Raw genomic sequence first — 15,538 nt, 5'->3', positions numbered from 1 at the left:
TACTTTATAAAAAATTATTTTAAGTTATTGTTATACCACAAAGTAGGAATTAATTTTCTAGTTAAATATTAAGTCAGAAAAATCATACTTATTTGCAGTTGTTAAAAGAAAGCGAGCGAGTTAAATTATGATTTCAAATGTCAAACATAGGTTGATAATAAGAATTAGCAAAAGATGTCAGGATAAAATAAAAAATAAGATTCGATATTTTGATTATTTATTTTAATGTGTATTTTTGAGTAAAATAGCATAGCAATATATATATATATATATATATATATATATATATAAAAGAAGGGATGAAATGTGTGGTACCCCTAGTAAAATGTCCGTGGTATTAAGTGAATGGTGGAAAGGTGAAGGAAGGGTGACGATCATCTCGACAAAAACAGTGGATGGTCCGATTGGAACACACATATCCTCCTGTTATAAGTATAGGATAAACTCTTATCCAAACCCTTGTTCTTTTCATTTACTTTACTTTCACTGTCAAGGTCTCTTCTTCTTCTCCTCCTCCTCCTCTAATTTCACTCATCGTTCTTCTTTTGTTTTTCTCTCTATAGATCTATAGAAGATTCATTTGATTATGAAACAAATAGCCTTGGGATTCATATATATATATATATACACACAGACACATCAGCTTCTCTTCTTCTGATCTGTTCATCTTTTTTTTTAAAAAAAAATTAAATCCGGTGAAACATGTGTTGATCTGTTCAGATAAAACGATTGCTACTTGTTTTGGTTATGGTAGATTTAGAAATAGCAAAATGGAGCATATCCAGCTTCTTTTCTTTATTTTATTAGTAGCTAGCTAGGGATCTATTGGACCTATGATTAAAGTTTATATATTTCTAGGCAAAAATGCAAGGAGGATTGAAGCAAATGCTGTCTCATGGAAGTGTGTTGAAAAGTGCTGTTTTACGACATGTCCGATTGGGGTCGGGATGGAGGCAGCTTATGTTTGTGCGCCAGGAAACAACTTTAACTGCTCGTATAGAAGAACATGGTTTTGAAAGCACAAAAATATCTGACATTTTGAAGGGCAAAGGTAAAGGTGCTGATGGCTCCTGGCTCTGGTGCACTACAGATGACACTGTTTATGATGCTGTCAAATCGGTTAGTTACATATATACTATTTATTTATTTGCATTTTATGCTATTATCAGAAACTCATTCTTTGTATGCACAGATGACACAGCACAATGTAGGAGCCTTGGTTGTTGTCAAATCTGGGGAAAATAAGTCTATTGCTGGCATTATTACAGAGAGGGGTATAATAATCATCTACCTATCCTCCCTCCTATACATGTCATCTCATTCATTTTTAGCTCATCCTCTGTAACCAACCTTCATTAGCAATCATGTTGTATGTGAATGAATTGTGAACAAAATGGATATTTACATAATCTATATGTGAATGCATTGACATGAATGTCGAATTGGGCTGTCTGTTTCTTTCATTTTCACCTGAGGAAATGTATATCTGAATAATGCCAACTGTTCCGGAATCAGTTTTTCACTAAGTGTTTTAAAGCCAAAACCACAAGTTAGAAATCGATTTTTTGGTTTATTAGCCATTAAGCTATAAGCTCATCCAACCCACAATGTTTTCAATTTCACACAGTTAAACAAGTAGCACACTTGTGATTATTCTGTTTTCTTCAACTTTCTCATTAATTTTCTAAAACCAGATTATCTTCGGAAAATCATAGTTCAGGGAAGATCATCCAAATCAACAAAGGTCGGGGACATCATGACGGAGGAGGTAAAACTTTCTTATCATGAGGAAAAGAAAAGAAATATGGTGGCATTTGGTATAACATTATTAATAATGCAAAATGACTAATTGCAGAACAAGCTTATCACTGTCACACCTGAAACCAAAGTTCTGAAAGCAATGCAACTGATGACAGGTGTTTACTAGCTAGCTATTTCCTAGTAGATTTCTGTTATTCAGCTCCGCTCACGCGCTTTTCCATGTATGACTTGCCAGATAATCGAATCAGGCACATTCCAGTTATCGATCAGACAGGTATGATAGGGATGGTGTCCATTGGAGATGTTGTCCGTGCTGTTGTGGGTGAGCACAGGGAAGAGCTGAAACGGTTGAATGCCTTCATACAAGGAGGTTACTAGATAGATGATGATTGATGACGACGACAACAACAAATAAATAGATGATAGACTGCAAGGTTTCTGCTTTGCAGTTCAAAGATGTCTCAATTGGGGGAGAACTCGATCTGGATCTTGTAAATGTTGACATCCTTACATCTTCTCTAGCTTGATGTTTGTTTGCCCATGGGATATGGGACCTTTTCATTTTGGGATCAATGAGATACACTACTGTTTTTGAACTATTTGATTTGCTTGCAATTGGCCAATCAGTTTCTTTAACCAATACGGATAGCTTATTTTTCGCATTTTGATTTCTATAACGGGATTGTTTTAGGTTCAAATTGTTCCATAACCTTTTAAATATACAAAGATTAAAATACCCATACTAGACACTAGGGAAAATATTGCTTCAATTTTTTATTGAACCAAGTTACTGTGAATGTTCTATAAATATATTTAGACAAAGGGCAGTGAGTATACCACCAATGACGAATGAGGCAGCTCATTCTATAGGTGTTACGATTCAAAACGAGTCATGAGCAGTACCAACCTCATAGGTGAGCGAATCAACGAAATCAATCTCAACTTATATCGATAGTTCTACTTAGCGGAAAAAAATCACAACGTGAAAGCTAAAAACTTATTGAAGTAACCAATAGAATAACCTCTACAGTCAATTAAATATTCGCAACATGTGAAAGTCATCCCAACAAGGGTATCTATTCTCAAAATATTAAGTCTAAGAGTATTAAAGACATCAAAATAAATAATTAGAATAGTCTATGTCTGAAATCTAAGGACATCATGTCATGACCAAGAGAATCCAACACAAGCTGGAAGTAATAGCTCACCTTGAAATCTTATTTGCTAGAGGCTGACAAGAGCTAAGGGTGAATCAAACTCGATGTTACACCGGCTGCACTCCAGAAAAGAAAAATGAAGAAAACACCAGTAGAGGTCAGTACAGCACAATATGTACTATGTTGATATCATCAGTCAACTCAAAATAGAAACTAATATGTAATAAGTAATAACATAAAATCAACTATGACACTTAGCAGGTAACAAGCAACAAACAACATGTATAAGTAGGAGCGGACTCACGTGGGTTCCAGGGAGTTCACCATATATATAAGGTAATTTTTATGTATTTATATGGATATATATATTTTGGACCCCCTCAATGACAAGGAGAAACTGACATCCCAGCGGCGTATCCCTTGAAATTAAGCTTCATGTCGAGGGTTTGAATCCCTATGTTCAGGGGTGGACCAACTGTATGTCTAGGGGTGTCACCCGACACTGCTTCGTCGAAAATTCTAAATATTATATATACAAAATCTGAAAATAAAATAAAAAGTACTGATAAAACTAATATAAATCCGAGTTCAAGCCTCATTAGGCACATATTTTTGTTTGATTTTAGCTTTTCTAGTAATATTATTGCATAAAAGTTGATATTATTGATATTCGAACCTCCAACCTTCAATTTCTAATTGAAATAAAATGAGCCAGTTGAACTAGAATATAGTTCGCGTGATATTTTTGTAATTTAATGACTTGTTCAAAATGAAACTAAACAAAAATATGTTATAAAGTTAAAACTAAGTCATTTATATTGTTGTTATTTGTTAGTACACTTTGAACAATTTTATTAATATAGTGTTATCATATCAATATTGTCTTTATTTATTATATATTGACACCACTTACAAAAAATTTTTGCGTATGTCACTGCCTATGTTAGTATTTTTTTTGGAAAAGGATTAGAAATACCCCTCAACTTTGTTTTATTGGTTGACTATGCCCTTACCGTTAAACTAGAGCTATATTTGCCCATTACCGTTAAAATAGAGTTATATTTACCCTTATTGTCACTAATTTCACCATTTAAACCCCCTCAATTGGATGAAAACCCCCAAATAAATAAAAATTATTCAATTTCATTTAAATTATCCACCACCCGACCTGAATATACAACCCATTTTTTGTTCATCTTCATCTTTAAACTTGTGTTCATTTTCAAAAACAACATAATCATCCGATACATCCAAACAATATTGAAAATAATGTAATAATGACTACGAAACCAAAAATACAAGAACACTATAATGATTAAATATAGGCAATCAGAGCATTATTTTCTAGTTAGGTCTTAAAAATTGTAAAAATTATTGTAGCTTGGTGCTCTAATTTGTTGTTGTTGATTTCCTTCGATCTATCGGAGTTGGGATTTCGCGGAGGTGGATGGATACTGTTTGCGATGCGGGTCTAGAGAAAGTCGAAAAAGTGAATTTTGGTTGTTTCAGATTGGGTTTTGTTTATTGGTTGTTGGTTGGTAGTGGCTCGTCAGAGATGGAGATGAGAAGAGAGGATTGCGGTGGGCTCGGAACTTTGTACAGTGAGGGTGGTTGTTGTTTGGCTGCTGAAAGAGGAAGGGTTTTTGGTTGAAAACCCTCCAATTTATACCATTTCATCTCCATCATCTTTTCTACTCGTGGACAACTTACTGCTGGTGAAAGAGAAAAAATCCGGCAAAGATTACAGCGGCGCAGGTGGTGGCTATATTCTTGTAGCAAAAAAAAAATTGTGTGCTTTTGAATTACTCACTGGCTATCTTGAGAAGGAATTGTAGTTAGAGCTCGAGAGTATGGGATGAGATTGGGTAAAAATGAAAGAAAACACTTCATTGTAAAGAATAATGTGATTTTAAAAAAAGATGATTTAAGGCTAATAAAGTGGATATAAAAAGAGAAAAATGAGTTTTTTGAAAAAGAAAAGAGGGAGAAGATGAACAAAAATAGGTTATAATATTAGGTGGGTGGGGCGGGTTGAAATTGAGTAATCTGATTGATTTGGGTTTTCCATCCAATTGAGGGGCATAAATGGTGAAATTAGTGACGACATGGGTGAAAATATCTCTATTTTAACGCCAAGGACATATTCACCAATAAAACAAAGTTGAGGGGTATTTTTAACCCTTTTCCCTATTTTTTTTTCTTCTTTTCTAGTATTAGTTTTTTGTTTTTAGATTTAGTTTCCTTTTTTGCACTTTTTTTTTGTTTTTTATTTCATAAAATATGTTAAAAGCATGGTTTTAAACCTAAAAAAATTCAAGGGTCTGCCACTAAGACTATATACTACTATGTCCTTGAAATTTTATTTTGTTGGCTTATTTACATGTTTATACTTTTATTTTTGTTGAACCTCCTGAACGAAAATTCTGAACACGTCACTGTGTACAAGTGATAACAACACCAAAGTAAGTATGTGATCATTCAGCAATATGAAGAACACAAATGAGAAGTCATGTCTCTACACCAAGCTTTTTTGGAGATTGAGTACATTAATTATTTTGATATGTTTCCCTTTAATGTTATCGTGTCGAAATGTGACACCCAATTTAATAATATCGTGCCAAAACGTAACACCCGATCTAATAGTATTGTATCAGCTCGTTAAATTCTCGTTTTTTTTTTTTTTTAACTATTTCACCACATGTGTGGAAGTGGTGGTGCCAGCACTATCTAATTCATTTTTAATTACTCATGCACTTGGCTATTGTTTAAGTTCAGGATAACACATTTAACTTTTGCATATATTTACAATTAACGAGAAATCATTTTGAATAGAGTTGATGCCATATAATAATAATTCTTCAACATAACAAAACTTGTTATTTTCATCATAGTATAAATAAAATTATAACACTTGAAAAAAGAAATATATTTATGGATATACCATAACCAAAGAATAAGGCATTTTAGAAGGAATACAAAGAGATTTTTATCAAATTTCAATTTAAATAGGATGCTCGGGTATTACAATCAAACTTTCAAAAGAATAATCTTAAACACCCAGGTGTTGCAATAATATTAATAGATATTAATAATGTTATAACTTTATAAAAGAAATAATGTTTATTAATCAATTTATATGATTTTAACAAAGATAAAGACTTTAACTACTCACAAAAATTGAGCGATTTTGTACTTTGACAACGGCCTATTAGAAGAGAAGATGTTGCCCTTTAGAGATTGAAGGTATTTTTTCTTTGATGTTAGTATCATAGATATTGTTGCATGTCAGTATTGTTGAAGGCATTATAGAAATTAGCTTTATATTTTGCAAACATGATTTGTAAGAGAAGAGATGTACTACCCCACTAGGCATGTAAATTAATTGCAATCACAAAAACAAATGAAAAGTGATTATTTTGTGCATCATTCTTAAATTTTCAGTGTGATTCGATAGTGGATAGTAGTATATATTGATAATTTGAACTTCCTTGAGATATCTTGAGGAACTTGATTACCTAGACTTTCAGAAAGACAATATTTGATATCTTGATCTTTTAATGAATATCAAAAGCTCATAGGATATTCAATTGCCTCTTCGAAATATATTTACTCCTGGTGTGAGCTAGGATTAGAATAGAATAACCTTTAAATCAAAATTTGACGTACATTTCACTTTTTTCATAGTAGAAATGAGACTAAAAGAACCATAGAAATTCTGTAACAAGCAGTACTAGTGGTCATTTGGGCGCTACACTAGTACTGAATTCAAGGTCATTTTCCATGGTAGCTGAATGATGAGTTGTACAGTTTCGTAAATATGTGCACAGTTTGGCCATTTGAGCACTACACTACTACTGAATATTCACTGCATAATCTCACAATGATTCTAAACTATAACAAATATATAGCCCAGAAAGAGGCTGGCCCAACTAAAATGAGATATGATCACTTTGGTATGATCTAACATTCTTGCCAAATGCACTGGATTTCTAAAATTCGCCAAATGCAATTAAGAGAAAGCATCTAACACCAAATTAGTATTGCCTTCAACAAGAACTAAAAGTTCAAATTAGTGCTCAAACTTGGCCTGGGGAGCATGCAGCTCTCAAACAGGCACATAAAACCACAAATGGAACAGTAAATTGAGAAGAATTGTATTAGGTGTTAATCCAGAGGTCAACTCAAAACCAGTCATAACAACACTTGATCAAATACGACAATTTCATCTAGGATTGGTGGTTTTCTGTTTGGCCTTCTCTATAAGAGGTCTCAGCTGCTTCTTTTCAGCTAGAATTTTCAAAAAGTTGAACAGAAATGGTATATAGTTGTGCTTCCGACGGATATTTTCAGTTTTCCATTTCTTGAACTTCTCCTCCTCCCTCAATATCTTATCACTAACAGCTTCAATACCAGAATTTACCTCTGCTAAGGATTTATTTAGTGATTCCACTTGGCTGCTATCCACCACTCTCTCCGACTGGGATGCAGCCAGCTGCTGCAGAATACGCTCCCTCCTCTTTTGAAGCTCCTTCAGCTCTGCAGTATACACCTCTTTCCTGTTCTTTACTACAGCCATCAGATTGAATCTTATTTCACTTTGGGAATACCTCTCAATACGTTCCTGAATAACTGGTTGCACCATGCGCAACCACTCAATATCACCTTGTCCACCAGGGCATGGTCCAAGACTGATTGGTCCCTCCTTCAATCCATCAAGCTCATACAACACACCGTCCACAGGTATATAACTGATAAAATGATACACATCATCATCTTTGCCAGCAGCTTTCTGCTCCTCAGGCACAAATGGCTCAGGTCTTGCAAAACTATTATGTGCTGTGCGAATTGCTTCACTGTTATTGATAGCTAAACCTTTAAGCTCCGGTGGGAAATTCTTTGTGAATTCTTTTAGTGCAGATAATTCTGGGCCAATATCAACATCTGGACTGTTCAGGAGGATTGAAAGGATTGCTTGGGTAGCACAAGCATTGTTTATCACCTGTTTCACATCATCAAGAAAGTACATGTCATAATGTGCTAAGTAACTCCTAGTAGTTTAACCACATATATCATGTAAAGGTATTTGACCTGACTAGCAAAGAATAGGTTTGGGTTTGGGTCCTTGATCACAAGGCGATCATCTTTTTCACCAGGACGCCATTTGAAAAGGAATATCAAACCGAACACAGGCCTGTAAAAAATAAAAAGATAAATTATTATTTCCTTTTTGAAAAACTTGGAGAATCGCAAGCTTGAAGCTCCTGAGAACAAAATTGTTCGCACAAAACCATACAACTAATGCTCAAGTGGCAGATTTGATTCACCTAAGACTGTTGAGCTCATCAAGATCCAAAGAATACAACTCCTCAACCTGTTTCAACATGGAATAGTATGAGAAAATAAAAAGTCAAATCACCCAAAATGTGGTAAACCAACCATTTTAACAGTCCATCCTTCCAAATCCCCCCACCTATTCCTTTGGTTTGTCTTATAGGAAAAGCATATCAATCATAGCTTATCAGCTTCTACAGTGAGGGCAGAAGAACTCCTCCATATAGAAATGAGATAACCACAAAGATATTGAAAGAGTTTTTTTTTCTTATTCTCTGGAGAAAATAACAACTTGTATTCTATTTCCACAAAATAAAAAATATGCCACAACAAGTTACAGGTTTCTTAATTAAAATTGAAGTGTATCAGGAAGATCTTCAACCCTTTAACAAAAATCACAAAGAGATTTAGACATCTGTAATTGATTCTAGACCTTCCATACACTCCTGTTTACATCAAAGTGAAACAAGGCTAAACAATTCATCTTCATCTTCTAAGTTGCTCTTGTTCTGGAAGCACCACGAAGATACAAAGGGTTTAACAAACAAACAAACACTTGTCAGCTTTTATACAGTTGAAGTACTACAAAAGTAATGAGCTGACAAAATCCTCAAGAAACATCAAAATTATTAACAGGGGAAAGGTTAGCCCAACTAAATAGACTAACCCACATCTAGCCTCCAAAATCCTGTTGAAGTAAATACGCCATCAAAGCATCTGTGATTCCTCTCAATCCAAATACACCAGAAACTATTTGCAGGCACCATGTTTCAGATTTTTCTGATGGTCTGGTCAACTTCCGTGGAGCTCCTGCTCACATAGGCATCTCTTACGGATAAAGGCACTGCTAATTTCAATCTAAAATCTTTAGAAACAGATTCCAGATGTCTGTGGCCAGAGGGCAGTGAAGGAGCAGATTGACTAGAACATGAAACATCTGTTTGCTAGTGAAAGTTCTTTTTAGTTAGGTTGTCTTGGGTGAGGCAAACACCCTTTAGAGCCAACCAGCACTTTAGGTGGAAGTTTTGTTTTCCAAACTAGTTTTGGCCACAAGTCAATTATAATATTGTCTAAGAGTTGCCCCATTTCAGTTTGTCCTTTATCTGGAGGTTTGTTGAGTATTTCTCTAATGTTTTCAGCATGTCAATAAGCTCATCTATCTTCCAGTTACTAAGGTTCCTCGTAAGATGAGTTCCATGTGTTGACTTCTCTATTATTGACAAATAATAGAATTTGAATTGCCTGCAACAAGGAACATATTTGGGGATACTTTCCTTCAGTCTACAAATGAGGCCTAAGACCTTCCATGGACATTATTATCAAAGGCAAAAAGTGCAAAAAAGCTCTAAGGTCCGTGAGGGCTTTAAGCGCAAATAAAGCGTGGGCTATAATGGAAAAAAAAGGTGCATAGGGAGAAAGGAATACAAATATATATGTTTAGTCCAAGACTAATAATTATAAACATGAATGACAATAAGACCAACGAAATTTAAAAAACATTACGATTAAGTCAAATATCAATTATTCAGAGTCACTTCTTAATACGAGACTCATTGGCAAGGAAATGTTTACCTTAGAACCTTGATTACGACATTGAAGCACACATAAAGTGAGGCGAAGTGCTCAGCACGTTTTAAGCCTCGCTTCATGGCTTAGGTGAGCCTTTGATAACACTGGTATGAAAAGAGGGGAGGGAGGGGTGGGGGGTTGTTATAAGATAGGGACATCTGAGTTTGTCATAGGCTTTTAAACATCAAGCTTGACTAGGAACCTATTTCCACCCGACTTTGACTTCCAAGCCATAAGCTCATTCGCTATGAATACAGGATTAATTATTTGTCTTCCCTTAATGAAAGCAATCTAGTGGCCTGAAAACTTGTGGGTTTGTATTTTCTAAGTTCAATAGCTCCTTTTCTTTTTGGAATGAGAATAAAGGACATTGAAGGACTTGACCATGTGACCATGACGGTGAATATGATTGGGAACAGCTAATATGGCATGCTTAATGGTGTCCTAAGCTTTCTGGTAGAAGGCCGTTGTGAATCAATCAGGACCTAGACTCTTGTCAGGAGCACATCAGTTGATGGAATCTCTCACTTCCTCTTTAGTGAAAGCAATAATTGTATAAGACAACAGGATGGATAGAGGAGAGAGATGAAAAAACCACTATGGAGGGAAAAAACAAAGGACAAGCTTTTTGCTATTTCCTTTCCTAGCTTATATACCTTTTCCCTTCAGCTAAGATCTAACAAAAGGTATTCGCCACTCACCAAAAAAAAAAAAAGGTTCCTTGAAACCCCTAAGCTTAACAAACATACAACTTGCCTCAAAGCTCTATACGGTGCTAGCAAAGATAACGACCCCATGAAGTCGCATTACATGCATCTGGCATGTAACTGGTTAATACAGAATTCAAGTTCATGATTGCACGTACAAAAGCAATAACTACATGGGAGATATATGATCATCAAATTAAGGAGGAAAAAAGAAAGAAAATCGCCAAAAAGCATATTCTCGTTGCTTAGTGGAACTGTTCCACACAACTAAGAAATTAAACCACCTAAGATTGAAGAAAACAAATCATAATTTAAGAGTAAACTGAAAATACCTGCACACCTTTTACTTGCATCTGCTGCATAAGTTCGGTAAAAACCCCTGCATGCAAGCAATGTCAGTACCTTTCATATTCAAGGGTTTTACCAAGTGAAATGAAACAGGGAGATCATCAGAAAAGCTTATCATAGCGACTAAAAATTTAGAGATTAGATGGATTTAGAACCACAAATTTAGTAGCCATCATCAACAATGAAGTTAGATTGTTCCCACTCATATTGAACACTATAGGAAACCAGTCTCCTCCTCCCCCACACCCAAAACCCACACTGAAGAATTTTAATTTTTATGGGGTAATAGTTGTGTCCAGACCAGCTTGCGTGCATCACAATAATAAAGATGAAGAAGAATATTGCATTGCATTGTTTCTTCTCCTCTTAAGCAGCACAACAAACTGGTCTTCGAGCCACACATGAATCTCTGCAACCCTTCTTCCCTGTCACTAAAAACTCATCCATTAAAAAAAAAAGAATCACCAAATAGTCATTCAAGCCCTTATTTGACTAAGTTTGATGAGAAGATATGGTATGTACGTTTGATACAAGGTTAGGAAAAAGATTTCAGACTCTGGCCCAGATCCCTATGCCTAGGGGTTGCAACGATTGAGAGAATTAATTATCTTTACATCAACAAGAGAACAAAATAAATGTATCACTCCACTTTAATTGAGAATGAGATCACTCCACTTTTGGCACCCTAATTTTACTGGAAAGAGATTTTCTGAGTGTCCCTATCCAAGCACTCATGCCTAGGGCCGCAACAACTTATTTTAACTTTTATCACTACCTGAGCAAGACAACATAACTGTCAAAAGACATAATAAATATATATTAATGTACTCTCCACAACAATTTAAGATTTTTGATGATATGGTCAACACTTCAAACATAGTATCACTGCATGGAGACGTTTTGGGCATGAGACTTACTGCCACCCATTATTAAATAATAAATAAAAAACTTTAATTTTCATATAGCAATAGCTCATTTTGTTTGAAGAATTCGCATTTAAATGTAATAAAATTCATATATCCCAAAGATCACCAGTAAAACCGTGCTATAAGAAAGAGAAGTTGCACATCAGAATTCAGACGTTACACAAGTTATCAAAAATGAGCGGGGTATCCTTCAACAAAAGGAGATCCACCCAATCAATGAAGCAATATGATGTCATCTCAACATACAACTCCATAAGTTGCATTCACAAACTACCAAAATTAGGAAAATAATTTATGACATGTGGATGATAACACTTATTAATACTTAATGATGTGAATAGGTAGCCTGATTGCTTAACCTCTGCTGATGGATGGGTAAAATAAGGAAAAATTTGTGTATCATCGCATGCAGCATATATGCCCTGAAATACTTTTCAGACTAACTTTTATTGTCCAAAGGCACAGAAGACGGTGCTTGAGGGGATGGGGATAAATGGGGAAACATTGGCTAGTAAAATGCAACAAAGTGAAGGATAGCTTCTTTCTGTCAATGTGACACAAGTTTGCAAACATTTTACATATATTAGCAGAACCACAAATTATTCTTTGAAAACATTTTTAACCCTATAGCTTAAAACAAAATAGCGATAAAAAAGAACTTCTCTTTTCGGAGGTCCATGAACTATTGATGATTTAATTGACAGTAACTGTAAAAGCTTTTATTTTACAAGGACAATCATAATTAAAACTAATAGTAGCTACTTCTCCAGAAGCCAGGAAGGACATCTAAAGTTATCTTTTATCGCATCTACAGTTATATTGCTGCAAGACCATTGCAGCAATATTGCAATCTAAACCAATAAAAGTTGAATTACAAGCAGGGAGTGGAACACAGGGAGAACAACATTGTGGCATGACTAACATTCACAATTTAAAGTGTTAAGTCATGTGAGATGAGACTGAAGCAGCTAGAGCTGATATTGAGTGTTGTGCCTTAGTTTCTATTAGAGACTATCTTCCTGTTTACATTAGACTGAAGTACAATAACCTAACAATCTTTCTATTTTTTTATTTTCCTTTAAGATTATAACATGGTCATCTAATACATCATTCTGTTGTCTTACCCATTTGGCTAGAGACTAATGGCATGTTCAGAAAGCCATTAGGAGTAGGGATTATACTTTCAACTCTTGATCAAATAAGGCTGGGACACTTACCAGGATCAGATTCGATAGTGCACCACGACATGATTGTTAATTACCTGAAGAAGTAGAGAGACCATTAATAAAAAATAAAAACCAAGAGCAGCTCAACCCTAAAGCCCCAAAAAATAAGGGCCTCCAAACAACCAAATTCAGTTAGCTCAAATATGAAAACATACCACAAAAAAAAAATACAAAATTAACCAACAGGCAAGTTCAAGGAGGAACCAAAATCTGATGAATGAAGGAGATACATACATATACATACATAAAAGAGACAACCAGATCTGATGAAGGTGCGCCGTATTAAACAATACCACACTTAGTACTAGGTCTGGGTGTTCCGATTCAGTTCGGTTTTTCGATTTTCGGTTTGGCATAAATGTGAAACCAAACCAAATTGAAATAAATTCAGTTTGGTTCGGTTTGGTTTTTGATTTGACCAAATTTAATTACAATGGTACATTTTCAAAATTCAATCACTTTTGTTCAATTTCTTCAACCTCTCATGTTCTTACATGTCACATCCAATTCTATGGCTTTGCAAATGTATTGACAGTTCAAGAGAAGTTGAAAACTTAATGGGTAGAAATTCAAAAATTAGGCCATGACTTAACTCAAAAGGACATAATTTTACCTGTTCAAATATCAAGTTTGTGCAAAAGGAAAGTTTTCACCTCAAAACCTCATCAGCTGTGGCCTGTGGATGTGTTGCTGTTCAAATAATACAACAATCAACATTAACTTTTATAACAATCAACACTCAACAATACTCTCCAAACTCCAACAACCTATGCCATACTGTTTGGCTTTTGCCTTCAAATTTCAACAAGCATTTAACTTGCAACTTACCATATCATTGACTAAAATATCCAAACAAAACTGATAATTCTTGTCAAGCAATCCAGCAGGCAGCAACATTAACAAACTAGTCGAGTATAAGAATAAAAAGACTATCCAGAGTCATGACAACAACACTAAAGAATTCAACAAACTTGTGCTCAGCCCTAAAACAGAGTTACAAACAAAAGTCCAGCTTCATAAAGATAACTTAATTACAGAAAGACGCAGTACATTGCAGTTCACAGATCACACAAATAATCACATAGTTGCATACGCTGCATTCAATGATTAAAAGAAACAATAGAGGACGCAGTACATTCTTTTTCATATTCTTGCCATGGGTTTTCACTAGATTTTGCTCTTAATGTGTATGTAAAAATTTCTTTTGCTCTTGTGATGGTTTTTTAACAAATGTTTGTCTTAGTAATGTATGCTTATGTTTAATATTACAGCAATAGAATTCACAAGTTATACATGTACCAACACATCTATGTCTAAAAACGGCCTGTGTATTTTAATTTTCCTTTCTATAACCAACTTCTAGAGTGCTGGACTGCTACTCGTGTAATAGTGTGGTATTCCACAAGTTCATCAGATTCCGTTACTAATTTATCATTCCAGATGAGAGTTGGGACGAGATGAGCACTGACCTTCGAGGCGCGACTCGCGAACGAGAACTGAGCAGTGGCCAGTGAGAAGCGGCTTGCCTGAACTTAAGAGTCGAATAGCTGAGAGATGAGAGTTGAGGGACGAGCTGCGGCTTAACGTAAGACGAGTTGAGAGATGGGAGTTAGGGATTTTCTGATTGGAATATGGGTCACATTCGAATATGGGTTGTGGGCCGGCTTGGGGCATGAGCACCTGTGTTAAAGCGGAAATTACACGATCTAAGGGGTCTTTTTAAACGAATATTGATAATACGAAGATTAATAATTCAGAAATTAATAATGCAGTAATTATATTTCATCAACTTTTTAATGCAGTAATTATATTTCATCAACTTTTTAGTTCATAACTTTTCAATTAATTTTGTATTTGATTTAAAACTCTACTACAAATTTTTTTAATTTTATATTCTTGTGTTATTATGAGATTGTTAATTTTCATTCCATATATATATATATATATATTGTTATTAATTTTAATGTGTGATTATCACTAAGAAGATCATTAATGACACGATGTATTTCTATTTTTTTTGTGGTCAAGTATATCTTAAATTTAACACAGATATAAGACTACTTAAATTGTTCAATGATAAAGTTTTTTTTTTAATATAAAAAAAAACAAATACTTCAAGTTGTTTATCGATAAACTATCTTGAATGAAAAAAAAATTAAGAAAAAACAGAGAAAAAATATTAGTGAAATCATTAAATTTTAGATTTGGAGAATTAAAAAGAGAACATTTATAACAATTTCAATATAAATAAAAGGAAAGTAAATTACAAAAGAAATTTAAGAAAAAAAATAACGGAATAGTTTAGTCATTTAGGGTCTTTTGGTGTGATGGATAAGAGGAATTAATCCTAGAATATTTTTTGAGTGACCTTTAATTCATAGTGTGATAGCAAAGGTAATTTATCCCAGGATTAACTATTAGTTCTGGAATAAGTTATTCCTCACTGGGATAGTGTAGTAATCTAAGAATAAGCTATCACAGGATAAGGTGTGTAAATTAGTCCTGGATAAGTC

The 15,538-nt window shown here is 34.5% G+C and overlaps 2 protein-coding genes across 3 annotated transcripts; one reads left to right on the top strand and one right to left on the bottom strand.

Moving 5' to 3' along the window:
- The first annotated feature begins 461 nt into the window (after positions 1-461).
- LOC101250246 (CBS domain-containing protein CBSX3, mitochondrial) lies at positions 462-2,459 on the top strand. Of its 2 annotated transcripts, none has more exons than NM_001308004.1 (6): positions 462-494; positions 859-1,119; positions 1,193-1,274; positions 1,695-1,768; positions 1,856-1,916; positions 1,997-2,459. In NM_001308004.1, exons 2-6 carry the CDS (start codon positions 865-867, stop codon positions 2,137-2,139), a joined length of 615 nt encoding a protein of 204 aa, NP_001294933.1. In that variant the 5' UTR covers positions 462-494; positions 859-864; the 3' UTR covers positions 2,140-2,459. The 2 variants fall into 2 exon arrangements, with proteins under 2 accessions (NP_001294933.1, NP_001294932.1); NM_001308003.1 differs by lacking the exon at positions 462-494 and adding an exon at positions 703-750.
- Positions 2,460-6,927: 4,468 nt separating this feature from the next.
- LOC101250723 (ubiquitin carboxyl-terminal hydrolase 2) lies at positions 6,928-14,728 on the bottom strand. The gene is made up of 7 exons (XM_004246207.5): positions 14,495-14,728; positions 13,639-13,715; positions 13,017-13,060; positions 10,858-10,904; positions 8,243-8,289; positions 8,007-8,109; positions 6,928-7,917 (listed from the first exon to the last, which is right to left on the bottom strand). Exons 3-7 carry the CDS (start codon positions 13,045-13,047, stop codon positions 7,141-7,143), a joined length of 1,005 nt encoding a protein of 334 aa, XP_004246255.1. The 5' UTR covers positions 13,048-13,060; positions 13,639-13,715; positions 14,495-14,728; the 3' UTR covers positions 6,928-7,140.
- Between the last annotated feature and the right edge of the window lie 810 nt (positions 14,729-15,538).

This window comes from Solanum lycopersicum, chromosome 9 (assembly GCF_036512215.1).
Source record: "Solanum lycopersicum chromosome 9, SLM_r2.1".
Taxonomy (NCBI): domain Eukaryota; kingdom Viridiplantae; phylum Streptophyta; class Magnoliopsida; order Solanales; family Solanaceae; genus Solanum; species Solanum lycopersicum.
Note: the sequence above shows the minus strand (reverse complement) of the source record. Positions and strands in the feature narration are given on the sequence as shown.

Coding starts and splice junctions, on each gene's coding strand:
- LOC101250246 (NM_001308003.1), top strand. Junction 1,120..1,192: donor TTTATGATGCTGTCAAATCG/GTTAGTTACATA, acceptor TTGTATGCACAG/ATGACACAGCACAATGTAGG. Junction 1,917..1,996: donor AGCAATGCAACTGATGACAG/GTGTTTACTAGC, acceptor ATGACTTGCCAG/ATAATCGAATCAGGCACATT.
- LOC101250723 (XM_004246207.5), bottom strand. CDS start 13,047: ATGTCGTGGTGCACTATCGAATCTGATCCTG. Junction 10,905..13,016: donor CACTATCGAATCTGATCCTG/GTAAGTGTCCCA, acceptor GCTTGCATGCAG/GGGTTTTTACCGAACTTATG. Junction 7,918..8,006: donor ACCTATTCTTTGCTAGTCAG/GTCAAATACCTT, acceptor GATGTGAAACAG/GTGATAAACAATGCTTGTGC.